The sequence below is a fragment of the Alexandromys fortis genome, unplaced genomic scaffold (genome assembly GCF_014885135.2).
Source record: "Alexandromys fortis isolate MF-2015 unplaced genomic scaffold, M_Fortis_MF-2015_v1.1 scaffold_10, whole genome shotgun sequence".
Lineage (NCBI taxonomy): Eukaryota > Metazoa > Chordata > Mammalia > Rodentia > Cricetidae > Alexandromys > Alexandromys fortis.
Window position 1 is genome coordinate 19,198,590 of NW_026067895.1, and position 26,141 is coordinate 19,224,730.

A 26,141-nucleotide genomic window follows, 5' to 3' on the forward strand; every position below is an offset into this window, starting at 1 on the left:
AAGGACTCCAGTAATCCTTAATATGGAAGCCAAATAACCCTTCATATCCTCCTTCTTCTGAAGCATGGTCCTCATCCAAAGTGACCAGAACCTCTAATTACCAGCTTCCTATTCTAGGTAACAAAAAGGGAGAAAAAAAAAAAGGAGATGTTCATGCTAACTGACTTGAGGGATGCTATCAGAAATCTAAAACATTAAAAGCTCCATTAACAATTCTTGGACCAAAATAGGACCACACTTAGATGCAAGAGAAGCTAGGAAATAGTCTTTATATTAAGAAGCATTAGCCTGAGTCTGGAAGTATTTCCATAACTAAAGAGAAAAAGAAAAAGGATAGAGACCAGGATGAGCAACTGCAGAATCAGCAACAAGAGGTAAAGCCTTATTGACTTGGGTTTCTTCCTTGCCATCCCCTCACTTGGAAGGCCTCCCTGCTCTTCTCTCTAAACTCACTCATACGCTTTCCATTTGTCTGGGATACTTTCTGGTATTTTCACTGAACTAATACCACATTTCTACTGTGATATAAGAAAAGATTTACCCCTACCATTGGACCATATCCCAATTTCTATTATATTTCACAAATAATCTTTTCCTGTTATTTTCTGCAAATATTATTTCTGTTTTATATTTATTTAGAATTATTTATAAATGTATAAAACATTTATATTCATATAAAACATAAATGCTATGTATATATAATGTATACATATATAATGCTTAAATTGGTTTGAGCATAGTTCCATCTCTATAAACTGTATATCTTTAGACAAGTCACCTGTGCCCTCTGAACCTTTGGTTCCTCCAACAGCACCTGGAGATAAGAACAATCATTTCATAATGCTGCAAGGAGGATTAGAGGAGACTTGGCGTGTGGAAGCGATCTATGAACAGAAAAAGCAATCCTGTTAGTTAACATAAGAAGAAAATTCAAGTAGCTTGTGGGAAGTGTTACCTCCAAAAAGAACAAGGGATTCTGATTCTTCTCTCTCATCTTTCCTTAGCAAAGCTAGAAGAAGATTCCGACAATTCTTAAAATGTATGTACAAGCTGAAAATTAATATAGATTTGAAAAAGAATGGCTTCCTTCGAAGAGAAAGACAATCTGGAGATGCCAGACTACCCCTGCACTGCTGATCACAGCAGAACTAACGCCAATAGCCAAACTCAGATCATCGAAGGCAATGACTCATAGAACCTGGCAGGGAGGCAAGACTTCAGCCAGACACCAGTCAGAACGAAACACTGTGGCTCTTGGAGAAGCACCAGATGACTTCCTGGAACTGTGAACAACCTAAAGACGACCCCTGTCCCTACACTGGGAGCTAAACACCAGGGGCTGCTGACAGTACTTAGACAATAACTACATCTGCTCAGATTAATCATACATCTCAAAGACAGACAAATGCACGTTACAAGTTGTCATCAAATAAAGACTTTTGTTTCTTTTGCTACAAAATGACCTGTTTGTGCTAAGAAATGCCTAAGTGTAAATGAATGCTTTAACTCCAACTCCAGTTCAGAAAGCAAACATTGCAGTACCCCAGGAGCATGTCAGTTGGATTACCATCTCTTCCCAGGTAGAAATGACAATTATTCTTGTCTTCCTTAGCTACATACCCTCCTTATTTAAGTCACCAATAACACACATCCCTACATGTCATTGTTATTACTTTTCTTGTGCATGGAATCACATGCATTTGCTCTTATGTACTTGTTCCTTCTGGTCAACATTATGTATATGACTCTGCAATATTCATTGTTAAAATGATATGACATATAAAATTTGATTTAATCAGTGCTGTATGTTTTTGTAAGTTCTGGAGAAGTGGACATTTTTAAGCTTTGTAACTTAAGATCAAAGTCAACTACTATGCAACATAGTGGTACATGCCTGTAATCTCAGCATTTGGGAGGCTGAGGCATGTAAATTACCAGTTCAGTGGCAGATTAGACTGTGTTACAAGATCCTGTCTCAAAAACAAATAGGTAGAACAAAAAAAACACCCATTAATGAACAGAACTTCAAATATGAACTCAGCTTCACAAACACAGTCAAACAGTGCTTAGCAGCAGAGACCAGAGATACATTCCAAGGAGTACATTGTCAGTCAGTTTCATCACTATGGAAACACGTTATTTACCCAAATTAAAATGATCACATAGTAGTTTCAAAGAAAATGGTCCCCAAATGAAGAGGCACTATTAAGTGGTGTGCCCTTACTAAAGTAGGTGTGGCCTTCTTGGAGGAAGCGTGTCATTGTGAAGGCGAGATTTGGGGTCTCATATATGTACAAGATATTACCCAGTGACTCAGCCCACTTTGTATAGCCTACTCAAAATGTAGGACTCTCAGCTTCTGCACCAGAACCATGTCTGTCTGCACACAGCCATGCCCACTGTAGTAAGGAGGACACTTGTTGGTTCCCGGCTGCTCAGTCCCGAAATAATCACAGAGAAACTGTATTAATTAAATAACTTCTTGGCCTATTAGCTCTAGCTTCTTATTTAACCCATTTCTATTAAGCTGTGTATCACCACGTGGCAGTGGCTTACCAGGTAAAGTTCCAGCATTTGTGTTTGGCAGGGCTACATGGCTTCTCCCTGACTCCACCTCCTTTCTCCTAGCATGCCATTTAGTTTTCTCTGCCTACCTCTATTCTCTGCTCATGCCCAAGACAGTTTCTTTATTAACCAATTGTGTTCACAGCATACAAAGGGGAATCCCACATCACCTTCCCTTTTCTGTTTAAATAAAAAGGAAGGCCTTAATTTTAACATAGTAAAATTACATATAATAAAACAGGTATCAAACAAGAATTACAGTTAGAATATTTATATCCACTTTATCTTTTATCATAACCAAGAAAAACTATAACTATAAAAACTATAACCATAACTAAAACTATAACTATAACTTCAACTCCATCAAAGACTCCAGAAAGATATAAATATTACTTAAGTAAACAGGAAGTGCATTATAAGCAACTCCTGAAACTCTAGAATTGACAGAGACATCCCGCTGCCTGGACAGTCACCAAAGTTTTTCTGTACCATTGGGACATCCATCTTCAGCCTACAGGCCCATGGTATCCAGCAGACTTTTCCACAAAGCAGGAAATTTCAAAGACACTTCCACCTATATTGGCAATTTGTCAGTCACTTTCTTCTGTGTTCTGCAGAATGTCTGGCTGACTATTTCATGTAGCAAGAACCCTGAAGAACAATTTCACCTTTAGGCAAGTTCAGCAGTCATTTTTCTGTGAGTCCTACATGTCCAGTTCATCAAGCAATCCAGGCAAGAGCAGTTTCTTGCCCCAATGGGTAACCAACTTCATAAGGAGCCTCTTGGATGCCCATCTTCCTCTTGAAGTAATTGGTGCTGCAAGGAGCAGATGTGTCATGAAAAGTTCTAAGTTCTTAAACATTTTAAATGCCATATTCTGTAGTCTTTGAAAGGTTTGAAGAATGCCTATCTAACTGAAATATATCTCTGTATATCTAGAAAACCTAACATGACTACAAGTTTGACTATTATAGTTGATTACCTATTAACCTATATTTCTTAATTATATATTACATTTTTAAGTGAGCTACATAAACACAATAACTTAATCAAAAGCAGAAATATATATATGGCACTATCAGGAGGTGTGGCCTTGTTGGATGAAATATGTCACTGTGGAGGCAGGTTTTGAGGTCTCATATATGCTCAAGATACCACCCAGTGACTCAGACCACTTCCTGTTGCCTGTATATCAAGATGTAGCCATCACCATGTCAGTCTGCATGCTGCTATGTCCCACAATGATGATAATGGACTGAACCTCTGCAAATGTAAGTCACCCCAATTAAATGTTTTCCCTTCATAAGAGTTGTCATGGCCATGGTGTCTCTTCACAGCAAGAAAACCCTAAGACAGGCTATAACATCCCAAGGTGATATAATTTTATGAGACTAAAATTACACATGCAGCACATCACTGATTGAAATGTTGTGATGGGGGCTGGAGAGATAGCTCAGGGGCTAAGGGTATTGGTTGCTCTTCCTGAAGACCTAAGTTCAATTCCAAGCACCCATATGAAAGTTCACAACTGTCCGTAACTCCAATCCCAGGTGATTCAACACACACATGGTGTACTGTCACACATGTAGGCAGAACACCCATTCACATAACATAACATCTTTACATGCTGGTATGCAGAATATGACTGGATATTTTTAATGGTTTTTCTTGGAGTAGGGCTGATACAAGAAAGCATTTAGTATCTTGGAAAAATAACAAAACATAACAAAAAATCAATATAACAATACGCAATCAAGAATGTAGAGAGCAAAACATAATATTCTACACGATGTGGAGAAGCAAGGCGGAGACAAATCACGTCCTTGTAGATATGCTTAGAGTGTTTTAATTTCCTCCCCGAGTAAAACGAAAAGTCAATAATGGGTTTTAAACAAGAAATTTACATTGTGCTATTTCTATATTTGTATGTTTAAACTATTTCAGGCACATTCACTTTTAGCTGTAATGACGTTTTCAGATGTTTCAGACCAATGTTTCCACTTAAAAAACTGCAAAAAGTCTGATACAATACAAAGTGCTCACACACCTTCTTGTAAGTATCACAGAGCTGTGAAACAGTAGGACTTCAAGACTAAAAGCACTGTAGAAGACAGGAAGGTAGGCTAAAATCCCCTTGAGTAATTACCCAAAATTGGGTCAGGCTTAAAGGGCTGAGGATCCAGGAAAGAGCCTAAACAAGGAACTGCTTTTTTTTTTTTTATTGAGCTCTACATTTTTCTCTACTCCCCTTCAACCCTCTCCCAAGGTCCTCATGCTCCCAATTTACTCAGGAGATCTTGTCTTTTTCTACTTCCCATGTGCATTATATCCATGTGTGTCTCTCTTAGGGTCCTTATTGTTGTCTAGGTTCTCTAGGATTGTGATTTGTGAGCTGGTTTTCTTTGCTTTATGTTAAAAAAAACACTTATGAGTAAGTATATATGATAATTGCTTTTCTGGGTCTGCGTTACCTCACTCAAAATGATGTTTTCTAATTCCATCCATTTGTCTGCAAATTTTAAGATGTCGTTATTTTTTTCTGCTGTGTAGTACTCCATTGTGTAAATACTGTGTAATACTCCATTTTCCTTATCCATTCTTTGGTCAAGGGGCATTTAGGTTGTTTCCAGGTTCTGGCTATGACAAACAATGCTGCTATGAGCATAGTTGAGCACATGTTCTTGTGGCATGGTTGAGCATCCTTTGGTTATATACCAAAAGTGGTATTGCTGGGTCTTGAGGAAGGTTGTTCCCTAATTTTCTGAGAAATTGCCACACTGATATGCAAAGAGACTGTACCAGTTTGCACTTCCACCAGCAATGCAGGAGTGTGCAAGGAACTGCTTTTAAGAGTCAAAAACACCAGAAAAGCTTTTGGCAATCGTCTGGGACAAGAGAGACAAAAATTAGAGACTTGAGAGACCAAGAACCCAGTGAGAATGGAGAACTAGAAAACCATGCAGACACTAATCTGGCTTTCCACTCAAGACATTTGCTGAATTCTGGAACAGAGGCGAGCAGGAGGCTAAGAAGGATAGAGCTTCCATACCAAAAGTTTCCAGTGGGAGTTTTGACAGTCTCACAGTTCTCAAGAGACTAAAATATAAGTAAGTCAGAGAAAGAAGTCACTGGGAACACCCAAGTCTTTGAGCTGAAATCCTAGGAAGGCTACAGCCTAGAAAGGGCTATCTGTGGTAGCATTTCAGCAGTAAAGCACAAGTTAAGGGGACAGCTTGCCATGTTCACCTTTATTGTCAATAATGATTTTAAATCACAATGGAAATATTTTCCAGTTGCATCAAAAAAAATGGTGTTTCAAGAAAAGTTTAACTGAAAAGGATAGATCCCCTGTATAGAGTCAGCAACATTTCATGATCTAGGATGCTGAGTTTAATAGAAAAGGAGCAGGTAAGTTGAGGACCAGGATTCATCTCTCTGTTTCCTAACTGAGAACATAATGGGACCAGCTGTATCATGATGCTGTGAGCATGGTTTTCACACTACAGTAAACTATGCCCTCTCAAACTAAACCCATTCTCGGGGCATGGGAAATGGCCTAGCCAGAAAAGTGTTTGCCAAACAAGTGCAAGGAGCTGAGTTCAACCCCTAGCACCCAGGTTAAAGAAAAGCCAGGTGTGGCTCAGGAAGCAGAGATCACTGAATCCCTAAGCCTGGCCAGCCAACCTAGCCAGTTAGTGAGCTCCAAGTTTAATGAGAAACCTTGTCTCAAAATAAAACAACTTTCCTTTAAATTGCATTTCTTCAGGTATTTGGCCACAGCAACAAGAAATACAATTAATCAAGAAAGTTGGTAGCAGAAGCACAATTGTTGTGATAAATCTGACAACGTAGTTCCTAGGTATTTAGAACGAATCTGCAGGGGAGAATGGAAGCACCTGAAACTTCAAGCTAAAGAAGCCCTAGCATGCTGTCAATAGAGCTCAGTGAGTCAGTCCAGGAAGAGTCTGGAGGACCAGAATGCAAAGAGAACTGTGGAAAGTTGACACATTGGTTCATGAGGTTTCAGAGTGAAACAAGAATTCTATCAGGACCTAGGTTAGAGGCCATTCATGTTATATTCTTGCAAAGAACCTGACATCATTCTGCCTGTCCTGAGCAAGTGAATGAGGATGAATTTTAAAATAATCAACGAATTTGTATGGTAGATGAAATTTCAAGAAAGGAAAAGCAACAAACAAACAGACTGAGACATAGCTATCAGTTACTGCTCTTATCCAGATCTACAGTGAGAAAAAAAAGGTGAAGCAGAAAGACAGGAAAGATGCAACTTAGTGAAGAAAGGAGCATGAAAGAGCCGAAAACTACAAAGAAGGAGGGTGCCGAGAAATAAGCTGTAATTGTTGAGGTGATTAGTGCCATAAAGAGGAACCTCTCACCCTACACTACTCTAATAGGAAGGTGCTCTGGGGTAAGACCCCCATCCATTGAAGGCTCCAGGCTACAATAATACAAATACATTTAAAAAGTCAGTGATTGGAGAGAGAATGCTGGTGAAGGAACCTTCTGTTCCAAAATGACCATCCAGAAAAGTGCTTTCCCAGGGTCAACCTCAATGGCATGCAGGAGCTGCTGCAATTATATTCCAAGGGTCCCATGCTACATCTCAAGAGGCATTGCCATGTTCAGGGTATCAGTTTTTCAGGCATGAAAAGATACAAGAAGGAATGGGTCACAAGGGCTTTCACTGAGGTTCCAGAAAGCAAACAAGACCAGGCAATGTGTAGCAAAGTTGGATTTCCTCCAAGAAGGCCTAGGACACCATTTCATAAAACTGGAAAGGTGAAAAGTGGAGACTCGGGCTGGAGAGATGACTCAGTGGTTAAGAGCATTGCCTGCTCTTCCAAAGGTCCTGAGTTCAATTCCCAGCAACCACATGGTGGCTCTCAACCATCTGTAATGAGGTCTGGTGCCCTCTTCTGGCCTGCAGACATACACACAGACAGAATATTATATACATAACAAATAAATAGAATACTTTAAAAAAAAAGAACGTGTACTTTAAAAAAAAAAAAAAAAGAAAAGTGGAGACTCCACTATTTTAGAGATGCCAGGAACATGGGACATCCAGCAGCAAAAGCTAAAATCACAGAATGGAACTGATCGCCGCCTCTCTCCTAACCAATAAAAGAGTCTGTATGTGATATCTGCAGCATAATCAGAGGAGCTGAACTGCTTAAGGCTGCTGGAGCCCAGGTGATTCCATCATGAGTCCCAGATGGCGGATATGGAGCTAAAGGGTTAGATGTTTGTCCTTAATGTTTTCAGTCTTGTTCTAATCTGACTGACTATTCCTTACTATCCCTCCTAGTTCTCTGTTTTGGCACGTGAATGTTTACTTTCTCCCATTGTATATTCAAGGCATAGACAGTGTTTGTTGTTGCTGCTGTTGTTGTTGGGCAATCATAATTAAGACATTCCTCTGAGTTTCAGAATAGACTTTGGACTTCTGAGCAGTGTTGCAACTGTTAAGTCTATGAAGACATTTACAAATGAATTAAATGTATTTTGCATTAAGATAAAAATTAGACTTTAGGAGCCAGAAGTGGAATATTATGATTTAAGTAGTATATTTGGATTTGGAATTAGAAAGATGAATTTGATTGTTATCTTACCTGTCAACTTGACTGAATTTAGTATCACCCCTGGACATGTCTGTAAGAATGTTTTTGGAAAGTTTTAACTGAAAAGGGAAGACCCGCCATTAATCTGGGCAACACTATCTCATGAACTAGGGACCTAGACTGAATTACAAGGAGAAAGTAATAAGGCCACTATCCATCTTTCTCTTCTTCCTGACTGTGAAACCCATGTGAACTGTTGTTTTATGTCCTGTCCACCATGCCTTTCCCACTATGATGAACCACACCCTCCAACTATAAGCCAAGACAAACTTATTCTACTTTACATTGCTTATCAGATATTTTGTCACAATAATAAGAAAAATAATACAGAGCTCATCCCTTAGCTGAATTAAAATAATCACCTCCTCTATATGTCTGCCTTGCATCTGTTTCAATGAGCTGCTCCCTGTAATCTCAGGCAGTTGAATGTTTGGTTCCCATCTGATGGCACTGTTGGGGGAGGCTTAGGAGGAGGTGTGGCTTTGCTGGAGGAAGTGTGTCACTGGAGGTGGGCTTTGAGAATTTAAAGACTCTCATCACTCCAGGTTTGCTGTTTCTGTTTCCTGTTGTGGTTCAGGATATGAGACCTCAGTTTGCTGTTCCAGCCTCCATGCCTGACCACTGCCATGTTTCCTTGCCATGATGATAATGGTTTCTAATCCCTCTGGAACCACAAGCCCAAATCAAGTCTTCCTTCTTAAAGTTGCCTTGGTCATGGTGTTTTACCACAGCAATAGAAAAGTCACTAATACAAGATTCACTGAGTGACTTGATTAGCAATCAACATTCAGAGCAGCTTTATAGATAATAGCAGAAACTAGAAATTTAAATTATACACAAACCAAATGATTACATCATTGTACTATGAGATACAACTCATAAATAAAAATAAATGAATCATTAATAGGTTAAAACTATCGATGAATCTTATGGACATTATGATGAAACTAAGAAGGAGGATTCAAAGGAGTGAGTGTTAATGCCGGACATAATAGCATGTGCCTACAATCCCAGCACTAGAGAGGCTGAGGCAGGAGGACTGTGTCAGCCAGACTACGTAATCACACCTGTCACAAACAAAAGAGAACATCTATTATAGAGTTCCAGTGCTACCTTTTCACAAGTTCTAAGTCAAGGAAAACTATGTTATAATGCTAAAATTCAGGACATTGGCTTCCTTATGAAAATTACAAAACAATTTACTCTTCATTCATTCTCTCTCGATCACCTAATAGAGGTTCCATTGCACATTGTGAAGAAGGAGAGAAGGGCAAGACCTCTGTGTGGTTGACACTGTTACGTTTAGTTTTTCAATACTGTTGACTATAAAGATAAGATTCTGTTAGTTACCAGGCTCTACACTTAGAATGTACACTGTTCTGTATGTATTTCAAAATGTAAGTTTTAAAATACATTTCAGGCCAGGCGATAGTGGTGCATGCCTTTAATCACAGCACTCGGGAGGCAGAGGCAGTCGGATCTCTGTGAGTTCGAGGCCAGCCTGGTCTACAAGAGCTAGTTCCAGGACAGGCTCTAAAACTACAGTGAAACCTTGTCTTGAAAAACCAAAAATAAATAAATAAATAAATAAATAATACATTTCAGGTGTGTGAAAAGCTATACAAATAATAATAAGATTGCATCTATGTCTGAGACATTAAAAAAATATCCCAGTACAGTTGATGTGTGCCAATTCCCAATGGCATCCACCCGAGATAATCTCTCTCCTGAACTGAATGTCCATCACGCCTCTCTGCACTAGTTTATGCTTCTATTTCTTATATAAGTTCCAAATACAACAAAGTTTATTTCGTGTGTTTTAACACTCTATATATTTGGTAATTTAAGACTAGGTATGGTGGCACATATCTGCAATCCAAGCACTTAGAAACAGAAACAAGGGGAATGAAGAGTCCAAGGCCACTCTGGGATTCCACAGCAAGTTTGAGGTCACCCTTGTCTATATGACTTTATAAAAGAAGCTTGCTAAGAAAAGCACAAGGGAGCTTTGCAGGATGACGAAACTGTATCTTTTCCTAGGCTGTTGATCACGTGGGTTGTAGTGGACATTTAGGATGTATGTATTAGCCAGTTGCCATTTCATAGCTGTAATCCAACATTTGGAAAGCTGAGGCAAGAGGATTATGAATTCAAGTTCAGCCTGAGCTATGTAATAAGCCTTTGTTTCGAAAGAAAAATAAAGGAAAAATTTGTGTATTTTATTGTACCTAACTTTATCTTAACTATGATTTTTTTGTTGTTGTTCATTCCCTGCAGTCTCTCTCACTCTCAGGAGTCCTTTAGCACTTTTCATTAATAAATCTATGTTCACCCTGATGATGACGATAATAATAACAGATCATTCTAGATTTTTCTTAGGAAATGGATGGGGGTGGGCAAATGAAACTAGAGAGACAAGATCAAACACTGCAGCAGATCTGGTAATACTGCACTCACACAGTGAACAGTGAAGAAGGAAATACAGTTGTTGACAGTTCTTTGAGCTTAACCATGAAGTGGCGTAAAAATCAGAGAAGGAAATAAGTACAAAAACGATGAATTCTTAAATTCATCTGAAAGTTGAATTTAAGACTGAAGTTGACCTCGTAGAGAAGAAAAGACAAAAACAGACCAGGGTATAAGCATTAATAAAAAGCTAAGTCTTTGAGAAGGGACATGGTGATATTTTGTTTGTGCTCTAACAAATAAAGCTTGCCTGAAGATCGGAGGGTGGAGCTAGCCGCTAGTTAACCATAGAAACCAAGCAGTGGTGGCACACACTTTTAATCCCTTCACTTGGGATCTCATGCCTTTGATCCCAGTACTTGGTAGGCACAAGCCTTTAATCCCAGCAGTAGGGAGGAGGAAACAGGAAGTGATGTGGCTGGGCGGGGAGATGACTATAAGGCAGGAGAAGACAGGATTTCACCCCCTTTTCAGGCTGAGGAGCTGGCAAGGTTAGAAGTGTCTATATGGCTTGCTCCTTTGTCTCTCTTATCTTTCTTCATTTACCCCAATTTCTGACTCTGAGTCTTTATTATTAAGACCAATTGGAATTCACACTACAAAGGGATAGGATGCAAAGAGAGTTTTCTAATCTAATGGTTACTACTTTTTTTAATGAACATGAGTCATTCTCTGAAAGAGGTGCAGGATGGGAATTTTCAGGCCTATGGAGAATAACATGGTTTTGCATTAGAAAGAGCTGGGCAGATGTGGGATTCCCCTCTGTATGCCGTGAATATGTTTTATTACCGTCAATTAATAAATAAAGCTGCTTCGGCCAATGGCTTAGCAGAGCAAAGACAGGTGGGGAAACCTGAACAGAGTTAAGACAGAGAGTAGGCAGAGTCAGGGAGATGCCATGTATCTGCCGAAGGAGAAAGACACCAGTACGGAACCTTACCGGGTAAGCCACAGCCTCGTGGCGGTACGCAAATTAATAGAAATGGGTTAGTTTAAGATGTAAGAGCTAGTTAATAAGAAACCTAAGTTATTGACCAAGCAATGTTGTAATTAATATAGTTTCTGTGTGATTATTTGGGTCTGGGATGCCAGCGAAATAAATGAGTAGTCTCTGCCTACACTGGGCAAGTAGTCCAACATGGTAGGACAGCCAGTTATACCTCCAACAGATATCCAAAATTATACAATAGCATAGTGTGAGCCAAAAAGAATAGTGTTACTCGTCCTTGGTTGCCCGTGTGAAGTACAATGCCACCATTTAGTTATTCGGGTAATGGACGAAGAGTAAATTGTTTTGAAGGTACATTCTGTGTCATCTGGCATGTCCCAAGCAGAGCAGAAGGAACTACTTTTTTCGAAATAATTCACCTTAATTATAAATGTGTTTTTAATTCTTCTAACGTTTAGCGTTGAAAGTTCTTGGGAGAAAAAAATCAGTATTTCTGCCAATTTCATCAATTCTTCATTTTATCTAAAAAATATGCAGATCTAAAATTCTATTTAGGTGGGAATTCACCAATGAGTCAATTCTTGGAGGAACAAAAGATGAAATATAGCCTACATTGTAACAGTCACTTGTAACATAACTTGTAACAGTCACAAGGATATAGTTACTGACAAGCTGAGATCTTGACAAGAAGAATTAACCTGTATGCTGTCTTCAGGATATCCTGATAGTACCAAATTGCATGGGCACACAGAGTGAAGGATGCCTTTAGCCCAAGTATAGGAATCACAGGGTGAGCTCAGCCGAACCTGAATGTGCCCACAGCCACAGAAACACCAGCGGACAAGTGAGCACAACACGCTATTTATCACTTTCCAATTACAAGATGAAGAAAGGCTTATAACTCCATCACTCGCATCATGAATTGGTATTTGTTTTATGGCACTAAGGTCCACTTACAAGGACTCCAGTCATGGGAGAACTGTTTCTGGTTGGCTGAGCAGTCAGTGTCTGTGCATGTCACTCGTGGATGTACTTATGTATATCGAGTGCACACTCTGAGCTCCTGTTGCCACAGCCAGACTGTAAATGCATATGTTTTTGTCATTTTTAACTACAGTAATTCAGAACTTCAGCTGCCAACTTTGGTGACAATATTCTCACATCGGCAGTTCATGCTCCAGACTTAAAATAATTCCTTATTTGCTGTCAGAAGCCCCTGTCATGACAAAAAATATCAGGATCATTTTTTTTTCTAAATCACTACCCAAATACAACTACAATGTTTTTCTTGACAAACATTCCCTTTCCTATCGTTACCTTTATTTTAGTAATGATAAATGCTGGTCAAGCAGCAAAATAAAAGACATTTCAAACACAACAAACCACGCACAGCAGTGTTTTCAAGGAGAAATGGGGAAGAAACCTCAGCTACACGCCTGTGCATCCTCCGAGGCACTGTCATCTCAGAGGCAGAGGCATCAATTATTCTCCGCAGGCTGAAAGAGCTGCACATTTGAAGGTTCCGCCGGTCCACTAAGAAAAGAGGCAGCTATTTCTCTGTTTCATTAAACACAACAGGGTATAGTCCTGTGCTGGGTTGAAGTCACCAGCAGAATTCAACTGTGGGTATTGAGGTTTCATATTTTCCAGTTACAAATGAAACCGAATTGTTCTGTAGCCAGAGAGTATTAAAACTATACTCCAAGTTGTCATTTGCATATGCCTAAGGCCAAAGAGCAGCTCCACCTCAAAATCCTACACTCTTAGAGTCTGAAGAAACTCCAAGGATGGTCCTACACCACCCCCAAAGCAGCGTTTTTGGTTTTTGTTTTTTTCCTTCCCCAGCATCCCCGAAAGATGGTCAACCTCTGCTTCATTGCTCCACTGGGGGAGTTCTCGAGATCAGAGTCCTAGATTCCCAAGGAATATGACGAAAGACTAGAACCAGCCTTTAAGACAGGAGTAAGGCTCCAGTCCGTAAGCTTGCAGGAAACTGAAACCAGACTTTCATGAGAACAAAATTCAGAATTAGCATTCGTAAGAGTGCAGGGTTTAAGAAGCCAGTGCTAAAACCAGTCAAAGGCCTTACTTCATCCTCCAGAGTCTGGGAAGCACGGTGCCTTTTCCCTCTTAACTGATTTCTTAAAGAGAGAAATTATTTTGTGGGTCACAGCAATGGTTTGTCAAGCTAGAGAGCACCAAACCAAATTCTTTTAAAAATAAATAAATAATTAAAAAAAAGAACCCCCTGGTGGAATTGTTGGTGCTTTAAAAACTCTGGTCTTAGAATCATCACTACACTAAATCAGAAACAGTTCAAGGTTTCTTTTAAAGGTGTGCTTAGTCTGTGCTTGGAGTTGCCTGGTTGGTGTAAGGGAATGGGTGTGGGGTTGTATTTTAAGCTCAGCCCTTCATCCCACGGTGAAGTCTGGCTTGATCCTCCCAGGAAAGGCTGGCGCGGGCTCAGCGCCCAGCACATCCCCAGCGGAGCCTGGGACCGGGCCGCCTGACCCTTACCTGTCGATGCTGATCACGCACAGGGTCATGATCGAGGCCGTGCAGCACATGACGTCCATGGCGATGAAGACGTTGCAGAAGAAGTGGCCAAAGATCCACTTGCCCCCGATGAGGTCGGTGACGCTAACGAAAGGCATGACCGCCACGGCCACCGAGAGGTCAGCCAGCGCCAGAGACACAATCAGGTAGTTGGAGGGCTGGCGGAGCTTCTTGACGAAGCACACCGAGATCACCACCAGGCAGTTGCCCGCGATCGTCAGCAGCGTGATGAGCGTCAGGATGGAGCCGATCACAACTTTCTCGACTCTGCCATAGTTGATCTGCTCCCCGCAGCCGGAGACATTGTCCGGGGGCGCGTCCCAGGTGGGCGCAGGGCTAGCTGTCACCTCCGGGATGCCACTCAGCAGGTGCGGCATCCAGGAGCTCACCACTGAGTGGGCGCCACCGTCGGGGCTGAGGTCCTGCAGCCTGCGTCCCACCTCCGGCAGGATGAGCGAGCGGAGGTGGCCGTAGAGGTCGGGGCGGCCGCTGCTGTTAACGTCCATCATCGTGCCGAGCGCCGCTGCCCATGGAGCCGGCACCCCAGCCAAGCGCTCCGGCTGCCGGCCCCGGGGCTGGATTCACCTTGCCCGCTCGGCTCTGCGCGGCCCAGCCATGGGGGCCTGCGCTGGCCACTGGGGGGCGCCCGGCTCGGCCTGGCGACCCCGCACGTCCCAGGGTCCCCCCAGCCGCTGCGGGTGACGCGTGGGCGAGGACTCCCCGCGGGAGGCGCCAGCGGTCCCCGACGGGCGCGCAGGAGGCGCGGGGTTGGTGAACCGGCCCGGGCCAGGCTGACCGCACCGCAGCCCCGCAGCGGCGCGCGCCAGGGCCGAGAGCGCCCGCCCGGCGACCGCGGCCGAAGTTGCGGAGTGCGCCCCGCCCCTCGCGCCCGCCGCCGCCGCTCCCCTGCGGCAGCCGCGCCGCGTCCCAGCCGCCGCCTCCGGCCGCCGCCAGCTCCCCGCGCGCTCTGGGACGGGCTTCCCCTGCTAGGCAGCCCCGCCGCGCCACACGATGCCAATTCCCAGCCCCGGCTCGCCCTGCCGCAGACCCCCCCTTCTCCCCCAGCACCGTAGCAAATGACAAGCCGGTGGGGGAGGTTTGCTTTTCAAGAAGATTTGGGGGGTCAGCGCATGAGCCGGCGAAGAACCTTGTTAGAGATTTTTGTTTGTAAACCCTTTAATAAAAAAATAAATTAGGAAATAAATATTTTTTAAAAAAAGCCTTTTTGAGCACCAAGCAACAAATAGATACTTTTGTTTCCCATTTTGACCACTTATGAGAGAAAGCGAAGATGGAAAAGAAGAAGCAGACAGATGGGGTGGGTGCAGGAGCTCTGATGAAAAGGAAAAAAGAAAAAAGTGGGGGAGGAAGCTAGGCTGGCTGGCACTGGGCACCGGCTTTCTGGGGGCCCCAACACTGACTAACCTTCTTGAGGGCTAGAGACAGGCCTCTTGGCTTGAAAAGAGACCCTGGCTGCCTTCATATTAAGGTTTCCAAATACACAACACCGAGAAGCGGCTTGAATTTCCCTTAACGTTCAGGAAGTCTTGCACACACATGCAGAGAAAGACAGGTTATAATGTTCTGCCGAGGTAATCCTGGAGGTGAATGTTGGTTTACTATCTCTTGCCTAAAACCCCCTCCAGAATTCACACGCTGGCACGGTGGCAGGCTGCGTCTTACTATTGATATGAGACTTCGCTTCATCCCATTTGTTTGACAGTTTTATGGGAAGCCACAGTGATTTCTATAGCTTTGGACTCCAAAAATATTCAAATATATTTTCTTTTCTAGTTAGGCCCCGATGGCTTATAAAATAGAAAGAAGAAGGAAAAAAAACTCAAATATATTGATCTGGATGCTGAATAATACTCTCATTTTTCAAGGAAATAGCCCTATTTTGGCAGATAAGGAAAGAGTTACTATTGCAGTCCACTGGCTTAGTAATTACTGTATTTCAAGCTCAGGCTTGGCTAATTACCAGGTCTATAATCTTCCCCTGTACACTGAAAGAAATAAAAGAGAAAAATTGATGGCCTGAACGGTGGCCCGATGTTCAGAGCACCTTTGCTAGAATCTACAGTCTAGGGCTGTCCTCTGCTGAAAACAGCAATGCAATCGAGTGAGAGGTGGCATGGATAATGCCTAGGCCACAAAACACAATTATCTAGCACTGAAGATGTTGGGAGAAGATGGTTCTTCATCTTCACTTATTGCTATATTGCTCCCAAACGAAAAATAATAATTTGTGCCTGGAAGGCAACTCTGCAACCTTCCGCTCACCCATGTACAGAGGACGAAACAGAGCCCAAGAAGTTTGTTTCTCCAGGTTTGTGTGGCTACATCGAAATGCCGCAGCGCTCACTTTTGAGGTTTAGACCTGTCCTCGGGCTTCTGAAAATCCTTGAAGGGGATCATCACTCAAGACACTTTTGTTTCTTTGAATATGAACTCATTCACTTTCTTCTTGTGCACCACTACCCCCAATTTATTCAGCATATATATTCTGCCTCGGTGCTTTTAAATAATATTTCACAATGGGGATTTATACAAAGATTTAGAGGTTGGTAGTTTTTACATAGAAATTTACAGCCAATGTATCTTTCAGGTGCACACTTGTCTAGGGCAGTGACATTTGTTTTAGCTCAGTCAAGCTGATACAGAAAAACACCATAGTCTTTACAGGGGTGGGGTAATGTCTAACGAGCTTTTACAGGGGTGGGGTAATTTCTCACAGCTCTGGAGGCCAGAGAACACAAGACAAAGGCCAACAGACTGGTTGCTCAATGAGGCGGCAATCCCTGATTCACAGACAGCCATCTTGCTTTGTCCTCCTACTGCAGTGAGGGGGCCTTTGGGAGTCTCCTATATGAAGAGACTAATCCCACCCATTAGGGCCCCTGTCCAGTGTGACCTGACCGCCTCCCAGAGAATCCCTCTAACGCCACTACATTGGGCAGCAGGATTTCAACATGTGAATTTAATAAGAAAAAAAATCTGTCCAGTCCGTAACAACTTCTAAATTATGTGACATATGGACACTCCGAGTAATCATAAAATACGATTTTCAAAATGTCTTTCCTTTTCATTGTCAATATAGCACATGGCCCAAACTCCCCCTTTTATAGAGGAGTCACCTCTATTATATTAGTCCTAGTGGCGGCTGGGTTTGTTTCCTAGGATCTGCTAGATTTTTAATTTATAAGCTGTCACAATGCATAAACACGGTTATCGAGATTCTTGGCTTCCACGGCATCACCTTGTTTGTGTTGACTTTACGTTTCATCTATGTTTCATCTATCATTGTATTATTCTGAAATTCTGACAGAACAATCTGGAATTCTTGCCGTTCCCCTCCAGCCCTTCATGAACCAATAATTGTGTCCTAATAAAAATGCTAAAATCTTGTGTCTGTTTCTCAATGCTCTTCTTACAAAGGAAAATTAAAGGTATAGATCCACAAAATATTTCCAAAATGCAGAGGCACTCAGGTGACTTCGCTGTCCATCTCCTGCCTGTTTAACATGTGTATCCAAGTGTTGCTTCCTTCCCAACGCCTCCTGCCTCCTCCCTCTGCCACTTATCCTAGAGAAAACTGAAATGTTGGCATCTAAATCAAATCATGTCTTCAGCTTTTATCCCCTTTATTTCTTTCATTAAGAGAAACCACAGCTTTAGAGCATACCAATCTTCAACCGGTCTCATTGCCTGTGAAGTCATCCTTGTGAAATCATCAATGTGGGGGAGCCCGAGAATGCAGCTTTCTGGGGTTTCCAGCCGGCCATCTCCTGCTCTGGAATCTGCTCTGGGGGAGTGCGGAAGAGCATCACTGTGCAGCGTGAATGCTCATCTTTGCTAGGTGCCCTTCCTTCTCTAGGTATTCATCTGGCTCGTCCAAATGCACATCCTTCATCATAGCTATGCAGACCCACATATGGATGTACACAGGACATACGCTTGGGACAGTTGTTTTCCCATAAATCAGAACATTCTGACAACCTAGCCATCCTTTCTCAAGGAGCAAGCATAGGCTAAAGCCGCCTGTGCTAAAGGGCTCATAGAAACTCACTGTTAATTCAAGAATGCCTGCTGGGGTTCCAATGATTGGGTCCCAGGCCCAAGGCAGCAGGCTTCTTTGGTGCAAGGCTAGTCTTTTGCTTGTCCAAATTTTTTGGTCTTTCTTTTTAATGCCCCTTACCCAACTCAAATAAACTAATAAGGTGGGTTCCTTTGGCCCCAAAAATAGATGAGAAAATATTAAATGGGTATAGTATAGGTTGGGTATCTCTTATCTGAAATGGCTGAGACCCAACAACTTCCCATTTCCGATGTTTTTCTAGATTTTGCATTTCTGTATGTGTAGTAAGAATCCATTCCCAACACATCCTTTGAATCCTCCCATAACCATGTAGCTGTTCCCTATTTGTAGGCACTGTGCTAAATGCTAGAGGGCGGGGTGTCCCTTTCTAGTTCAGATCCCTCCTGATTTTGATTATCTCTCTAGGCATATACAGATATCTTGGGGATGGGTCTCAAGTCGATACACAAAACTCCCTCATATGTTGCATTAACTCCAGAGCCTAGCGGTAATTCTGTATAATATTTTTAGTGCACCTGCTTTTTAACCGTGGGATTTCTCTACCATACACAGACACTCAGAAACTTTCAGATTTTGGAACATTTTGGTTTTCAGATTTCCATATTAGAGGTGCTAAACCTGCCCCAGGATTTCTGTATGTAAAATGTAAATATCTAAAACCTGCCCTGAGGCCGCTAGAAAGACTCTACGGCAGTAACAGATAACAGAACATTCATTCTAGAAATAGGACACAAAGCTGTCACCAGAGACATGCTCGGGCGTCTCTGTGATGAAAGCCAGTTGGTCCAGAATACACAAATGTCTCCTGTGACAATCCCTGTCACCAGAGCTCCTCCCATTTTCCCCCCTGGGCTCTTAGGGAGCTTTTCCTGTGTCCTTGTTATAGCACTTCCTGTTGCATTACATCTTACCTTTCCATTTACTTCTCTTTTTATGTGTATGAGTGCTTTACTCCAACGCATGTTTACGTACCACATGCATGCCTGGCACCCGCAGAGGTCACAGGAATTTTAGTCCAGACAAGACATAGGCATGTAATCATGTTACTTTTATTTGCATTAAATCTTAATATACTAAACAATATACTTACTTCCATTGAGGAACTAACTGATCATGCTCTATGCAAATAAAATTTACATTTGTAATCTTTAATTTTTTTCTTCTAACGGACATGGTGGCACATGCCTTTAATCCCAGCCCTGAGGAGGCAGAGACAGACATACCTCTGATATCCCTTTGAGTTCCAATCCAGCTTGCTCTACATATTATAGAGTTACAGGCCAGTCAGCGCTGCATTCGTCCCTGTCTAAAATGAAAAATAAACTCTTCCGATCAAGATGACTAGAAAATCAAGGAACAGGTGAGCATGGGGGCCCATGCCTGGAACATCAACACTTCGGATGCAGAGTTGAGTGGATCATCACATGTTAAGGCAGTCTGGCCTACACGGTGAGTTTCAGGCCAGGTGGACTACAGAGGAAGACCTTATCAGAAAGGAAGAATTGAATAAAGAAGAGAGGGAGGGAGGGAGGGAGGGAGGGAGGGAGGGAGGGAGGGAGGGAGGGAAGGAAGGAGAGTCGGAGAACAGATATATTCAAAAGCACTTACTTTACTTGTTCAGTTTTCCCTTACTAGGCCTGTTTTCTTTTACATAAAAGTGATACTTGTGCGCCCTCTAGTGGGAATTCTATTCAACAATGGAAATTCTACAAAGACACTATCCAAGGAAAGCCATGGACAAAAAAAAAAAAAAAAAAAAAAAAAAAAAAAAAAAAAAAAAAAAAAAACCGCCAAAGGACAAAGAGTGTTACCAGTTTCCATAGGACACATCTAACAAAAAAGAGAAATTAAAACCAATAAATGAGAGTAGCCAAAAGGCAATTTTAACTTGAGATTATTTTGGATATTCAAGGGCAGATGTCAAGTAAGCGGGCAAAAGTTCAAGGGAAAATATCATAAGAGCAGTAGAGAGAAATAGGCAGGGGAGTGCGTAGGGAGAACCAGCAAAGACTGGACACAGAGATGGTCCAGAGATAGTCCGAGAAAGACTATGCTTTGAAGAAGAATGTTTTAGTTACTTTTCTATTGCTATGATAAAAACACCTGACCAATGCAGTTTATAAAAGAAAACATTTAACTTTGCTTACAGTCTCAAGAGATTAGAGTCCATGGTGGCAGAACAAGAAACAGCTGAGAGCTCATATCTTGATCTACAACCAGGAGTCAGAGAGAGGTGGGTGGAAGAGGAAAAAGAGAAGAGAGAGAGAGAGAGAGAGAGAGAGAGAGAGAGAGAGAGAGAGAGGGAAGAGGGAGGGAGAGAGAGAGAGAGAGAGAGAGAGAGAGAGAGAGAGAGAGAGAGAGAGAGAGAGAGAGCGCCTAGGAATGATAGGCATGCTTTGGAACTTCAAGTCCGCCCCTAATGGCACAACTAGTTCCTTCAAGAGGTGACACCTCCTAACCTGTCTCAAACAACTCCACCAAGTATTCAAATGTGTGAGCCTGTGGGAGTCATTCTCATTCAAACCACCACAAAGAAGGAAAACTCAAGAAATCTCAGTGGAGCTGGGGGAACAGGAAAAGCAACAGTAGCAGGTGGCATTTAGGGGGTTTTTGCTCCAAAAGGAGCCTGCACTTCAGGCAGAAGCTACCGGAATGTGTGGTAAAGAGAAAATAAAAAAGAGGGGCTTTCACTGAAGAATTGGGGTATGGCATACACCTAACTATATCTTCCAAAGCTTTTTTTTTTAACATGTTGGGACTCTTGTATTCTTCAAACATTATATCTGAAATGAAAATTGCCAAGCTGGTGCTGATGCAAATGCCACAGCTCTCATCTTAAAGGGAATAAGAGTTTATTCTGGGCCAGGCAGTGGTGGCGCATGCCTTTAATTCCAGTACTTGGAGACAGAAGACGGTGGATCTCTGTGAGTTTGAGGCCAGCTTGGTCTATAGAGTGAGTTCCAGGACAGACTCCAAAGCTGCACAGAGAAATCATGTCTTAAGAGAAAAAAAAAAAAAAGAGTCTTTCCCTGAAGGCCTTATTTTTTTTACCTTGTATTTCTTATAGTCAGGTATGATTCTTTTTCCTTCCCATCTGGCTTTCTGAGATAATTCTTATCTTTAGAATCACCAGTACACTGGCCCATCATTGCTTCACACAAGTGTTCAGTTACTAGTCAAGGATTTTGTCCTCTGGTACACTTTCAGCAGTGTCTAGAAACATCTTCCATTGCCAGGACTGGAGGGATGCTATGAGCATCTGATGCTGTCCGTCCGGGAGAGGAGCTGCAGAACAGCACAAAAACTCAAGACAAATGCTGGGCGGTGGTGGCGCACGCCTGTAATCCCAGCACTCGGGAGGCAGAGGCAGGCGGATCTCTGTGAGTTCGAGGCCAACCTGGTCTACAGAGCTAGTTCCGGGACGGGCAGCAAAGCTACAGAGAAACCCTGTCTCGAAAAACAAAAAACAAAAACAAAAAAAAAAAAAACAACTAAAGACAAATGCTGTAATAGGATTAACTGCTCCCAGATGTCTTTTATGTAAAAGTTAAAGAACTGTGCTATAGATCACATTAAAACTGAAAATGCACAGTGTGAGAAGTAAAATATTAGCTAAGTTATAAAGGTAGTTCAGTATTTCTTTGATTTAGAGTGGAAAACATACTATTTAATCATAGTACGAAATGAAGTATACAGGTGTTCTCATTTTGCTATCATTAATTAGTATTATTATGTATAGTATAGAATTCTGCATTGAATCCTCTAACTGGAAATAATATTCAGCTTGATTCATATTCTTACCCAAAAAGAATTGTGGGCAAATATAAATACTTCCAAAGTGAGTAGGTCTTTTATATAGCAAGTTTTATAATCATATATATACCATATATACATATACACACATAGATGCAAACATACCTTTACAGATATATTCATACATACTACTAGCCAAACAGCTAATATTTTAGTCTCTCCAGATCAAAATGAGAAATCACACCTGTTAGGCATTTCAACGGCTAGAGAGAAAACGTTTCCACAAATTTTAACTGAAATTCAAAATATAATAGTACAGGGTAATTGTTTGTAATATAAATTTACTACTGAGAAGAGTGTCATTCATTCTGAGGGGTAACATTTTGCTTAATTGGTGTTCAAAATTAGTGATCTCCTACCATCAAAGCAATTAGACATGTTCATTTCTTAATGATGCCCTTAATGAGATCTTAAACATTTCATCTTTGTAAAGGCCCTTTCACACAGGTCCTGCCGAATGCTCCTAACAATCTACAAGCATATGATTTTTTCATTAACATGAAATCTGATATCATCTACTTGACAGTGTGCAATTTAGTGATTTTTCAGTACATTCATCAAGCTGTGTAACTGTCACCACTCAGTAATGCCATCATCAGGTGTAGTCTTCAACGTGCTAACGTAACCCTCATCCCCATGCCTGTCAAGCGGTCCCTCTCCAGTTCCTTTGCTGAAGTGCCTAGCAGTTTGTTACTGATCCGCTTTCTAATTCTATGATTTTTTCTATTGGAGGCATTTCATATAAACGGAACGATGCAGTGTGTGCCCATTGGTATCCAGTTTCTTTCTCACTGAAAAATGTTTCCAATGTATTCCCATGTTGAGACTTGTCATAGTTCTGTGCCTAAGTCATTTCCCAATGAATAAGAAACCTAAATTCGGGCTGGAGAGATGGCTCAGTGGTTAAGAGCATTGCCTGCTCTTCCAAAGGTCCTGAGTTCAATTCCCAGCAACCACATGGTGGCTCACAACCATCTGTAATGAGGTCTGGTGCCCTCTTCTGGCCTGCAGGCAGACACACAGACAGAATATTGTATACATAAGAAAGAAAGAAAGAAAGAAAGAAAGAAAGAAAGAAAGAAAGAAAGAAAGAAAGAAAGAAAGAAAGAAAGAAGGAAGCCTAAATTCGGCTTAGCTATGCATCAGTTGTTGAACATGTAGACTGTTTCCACATCTTGACTGTTAAGGAAAATGCTATAGTGAAAACTTTTATGTAATATTTTTAATGAACTTGTCTTTTTAGTTATCGCACAAACTTGTGAGCAGAACTGTTGGATCTTGTGATCCCTCTTTGTGTAAAGGTTTAAGATGTTTTGAAATGTTTCCGAAGTAGTTACACCATATTACATTCTCACAAGGAACTGTGAAGCTTCCAGCTCGTTGTATCGTCCTCAGTTCTTGCTAATTTCTCGACTTTGATTTGTTTACTTATAGACATCCAAGTAAGTATGTGGTAGTTGAGTGTCCTCTCCAGCTCCTATGTTCCACTGTTCATCTACTTGGAGAAAGTTCTAAGGTTAAGTCCATTGGCCCTTTTAAAACTAGGTTGTTAGCGTCTTGATGCTGACCTGTAAGAGTTCTTTACACATTCTGGATGTAAGACCCATCTCAGATATATGATTTCCAAATGGTTTTTCCAATTCTTTGAGCAATACTTTTACTTTTCCAATAGCGTGCTTTAAAATACAAAGTTTTTGCTTCTAGCCTGGCATCATGATACACAACTTTAATTCTAGCACTTGGCAGGCTGGGGAAGAAGTCAGGAACTCCAGGCTATCCCAAATTACACAGACCCTGTTAATCCCAGAAAATCTGCAGTTTTGACCAGGATGGATCTGTCACTTTTTTTCCTTTTCCCCTTAGGATTACAATGTCCAATTTAAGTACAGTATCGGGAAAGACAGCTCATTCGTTAAGAGTACTTGTTCTTCTTGCTGAGGAAAGCTGGATGCAAGAGAACTGTCCCTCCCCGGGGAAGAGCACAGCAATTTGTTGTCCATTGCAAAATGGTCAGCCCTGAAAACATACATACAAGTAACACTATACAGACTTAACTGGCTATATTTAGTAATATATATGCATATATATATATATGTATGCAATAACAATTAGTGAAAAACGTGGCCATGAATTTGAAGAAAGCAAGGAGGGGTATGCGAAAGAATTTTTGGGGAGGGAAGAGAAGGGAGAAATGTTGTAATTAAACTATATTATTAAAAATAAAACAAAATAAATGTTATGCCCAAATCTGTGAAGTCCCCGCAAAAAGCCAACAAGGAGACGGAGTCCCATATGTAAAAGCAAAAGCAAAGAGCCTTTATTTTATGCAAGTTTGCAAACTCAGTCTCTCCGCATGTCCAACATATTAGAATAAGCAGAGTGCCCTGAACTCAGTTAGAATTGGGTTTTTGTAGTAGTAAAGGTGGGGGTGAGGGGTTTCTGAGGTTTAGGACCCCTGTGGCCGACATTTTTCTAGGGGTGTCCTGGTGAGTGTTTTCTGGCAGGTGATCCTATCTACAGTGGTTAGAATGTTAGGCATTTCCTTTGGATGGTCTGTTTTGGGGTGGGGGTCAAGTAATCTCAGCTTGTGGTTCTTCCTGTAGCCAGGTATTGCTTCAGGGTAAACTACTGAGACTCAGGCCTCCATTTAAATTTATCGATGGCCAAGTCCTACTCTGACAGGTGATAGTGGTTGTATATAAAGAACTTCCTTTGGGTGACATGCCCATACTTAGCTTATCATGGCTGGCTCCCACAAAAGATAATAAATAGAAGCCCTTTAAAAAGAAATAATAATAAAAAAGAGAGAGAGTATGTTTAGCTTTTGATGAGAAACATGCTAAGTTCTAAGCTTCTACGTGGTGTCCTACAACCATCTATCACTCCAGTTCCAGAGGGTCCACTGCCTTCTTCTGTCCTCAGGCATCAGAAACACATGTGGTATCCATACATACATGCAGGTAAAACACTCATACCCATAAAATAAACTAATAATTTTTTTTCTAATTAAATAGTTTCTAACCCAACTCCATGAACAGTTGCACCAGTGTTTCTTTCTAATAGCTTTATGTTTGGGTGTTTGATCCATTTCAAGTTACTTTTTGTATATAATAAGAATGAAACTCTTTTTTGTTTATCTGAGCACTTAGCGCGTCAGCATCCCTGGTTGCAAAGATGGTTCTTTCCCTAGGAAATAGCTTTGGCACCCAGGTGAAAACTCACTGGCCAGGAATATGTGGCTGGACTCCTGTACTCTCCGCTCTTCATTCCGCAGTTGTCCCGCTGCTTTGTTTTTAGTAAGTACGTGTCCTCCAAAACATCCTGCTTCAAGGTTTTCTATTTGCAGTGCAATATGAATTTTAAGCTTGACTTGCCTAGTTCTTCAAAAACAAGAAGGCAGTGTGGACAGAAATTGCATTTAAAACTTTCAAGAGCGTGGGGCAAAGCGGTGCACGCCTTTAATCCCAGCACTTGGGAGGAAGAGACTGGTGGACCTCTGTGAGTTCAAGGCCAGTCTGGTCTGTGGAGTGAGTTCCAAGACAGCCAGAGCTACTCTGTCTCAAAAAAAATTAAATTAAATTAAAATCATTTTTTTTAAAAAAAAAATCTGTTTCGAGGGACTATGGGGATGTAAAAATACTGGCCTCCAAGCTTGACAGTGTTCATGCGGGTCCTTGGAAGAATGAATTTAGCCTTGCTTGTCTGTAGGGTGGATCTGTCCCTAAGGACTGAACTGCTTCCCTTCAGTCAGGGCTTCTTTTATTGTTCTCCCATTTACACTTTAGCAAGTTGATTTCCATGTCTTCAAAACAACCTGACCAAGCTTCCAAAGGAACAATGCCAAGTGCAAATTCTGGATAAGAAAATAACCACAGTTTTCTGGGTTGTTTTCTAACTAAGTTTTGCATAGGCTTTGCACCTTTGGGAAAGTCTCAGACAAGATTTACATAGGGCACCAAGAGAAACAAAAGGGATCTGTTAAACAAAATATGGATTAGGGCTAGGTGCTAGCACTCTGGAGCCAGACCAAATATAGCCCAGTGGGAATGC

The 26,141-nt window shown here is 41.6% G+C and overlaps 1 protein-coding gene across 3 annotated transcripts in view; it reads right to left on the minus strand.

Moving 5' to 3' along the window:
* The window catches only part of Htr7 (5-hydroxytryptamine receptor 7), an 83,471-nt gene extending 66,602 nt beyond the window's left edge, over positions 1-16,869 (minus strand). For all 3 annotated transcript variants that reach the window (XM_050160458.1, XM_050160473.1, XM_050160467.1), the window contains exon 1: positions 14,141-16,869. In XM_050160458.1, coding sequence (XP_050016415.1) covers positions 14,141-14,688 — 548 coding nt within the window. In that variant the 5' untranslated portion in view covers positions 14,689-16,869. The remainder of the gene's footprint in view (positions 1-14,140) is intronic.
* Positions 16,870-26,141: the final 9,272 nt, after the last annotated feature.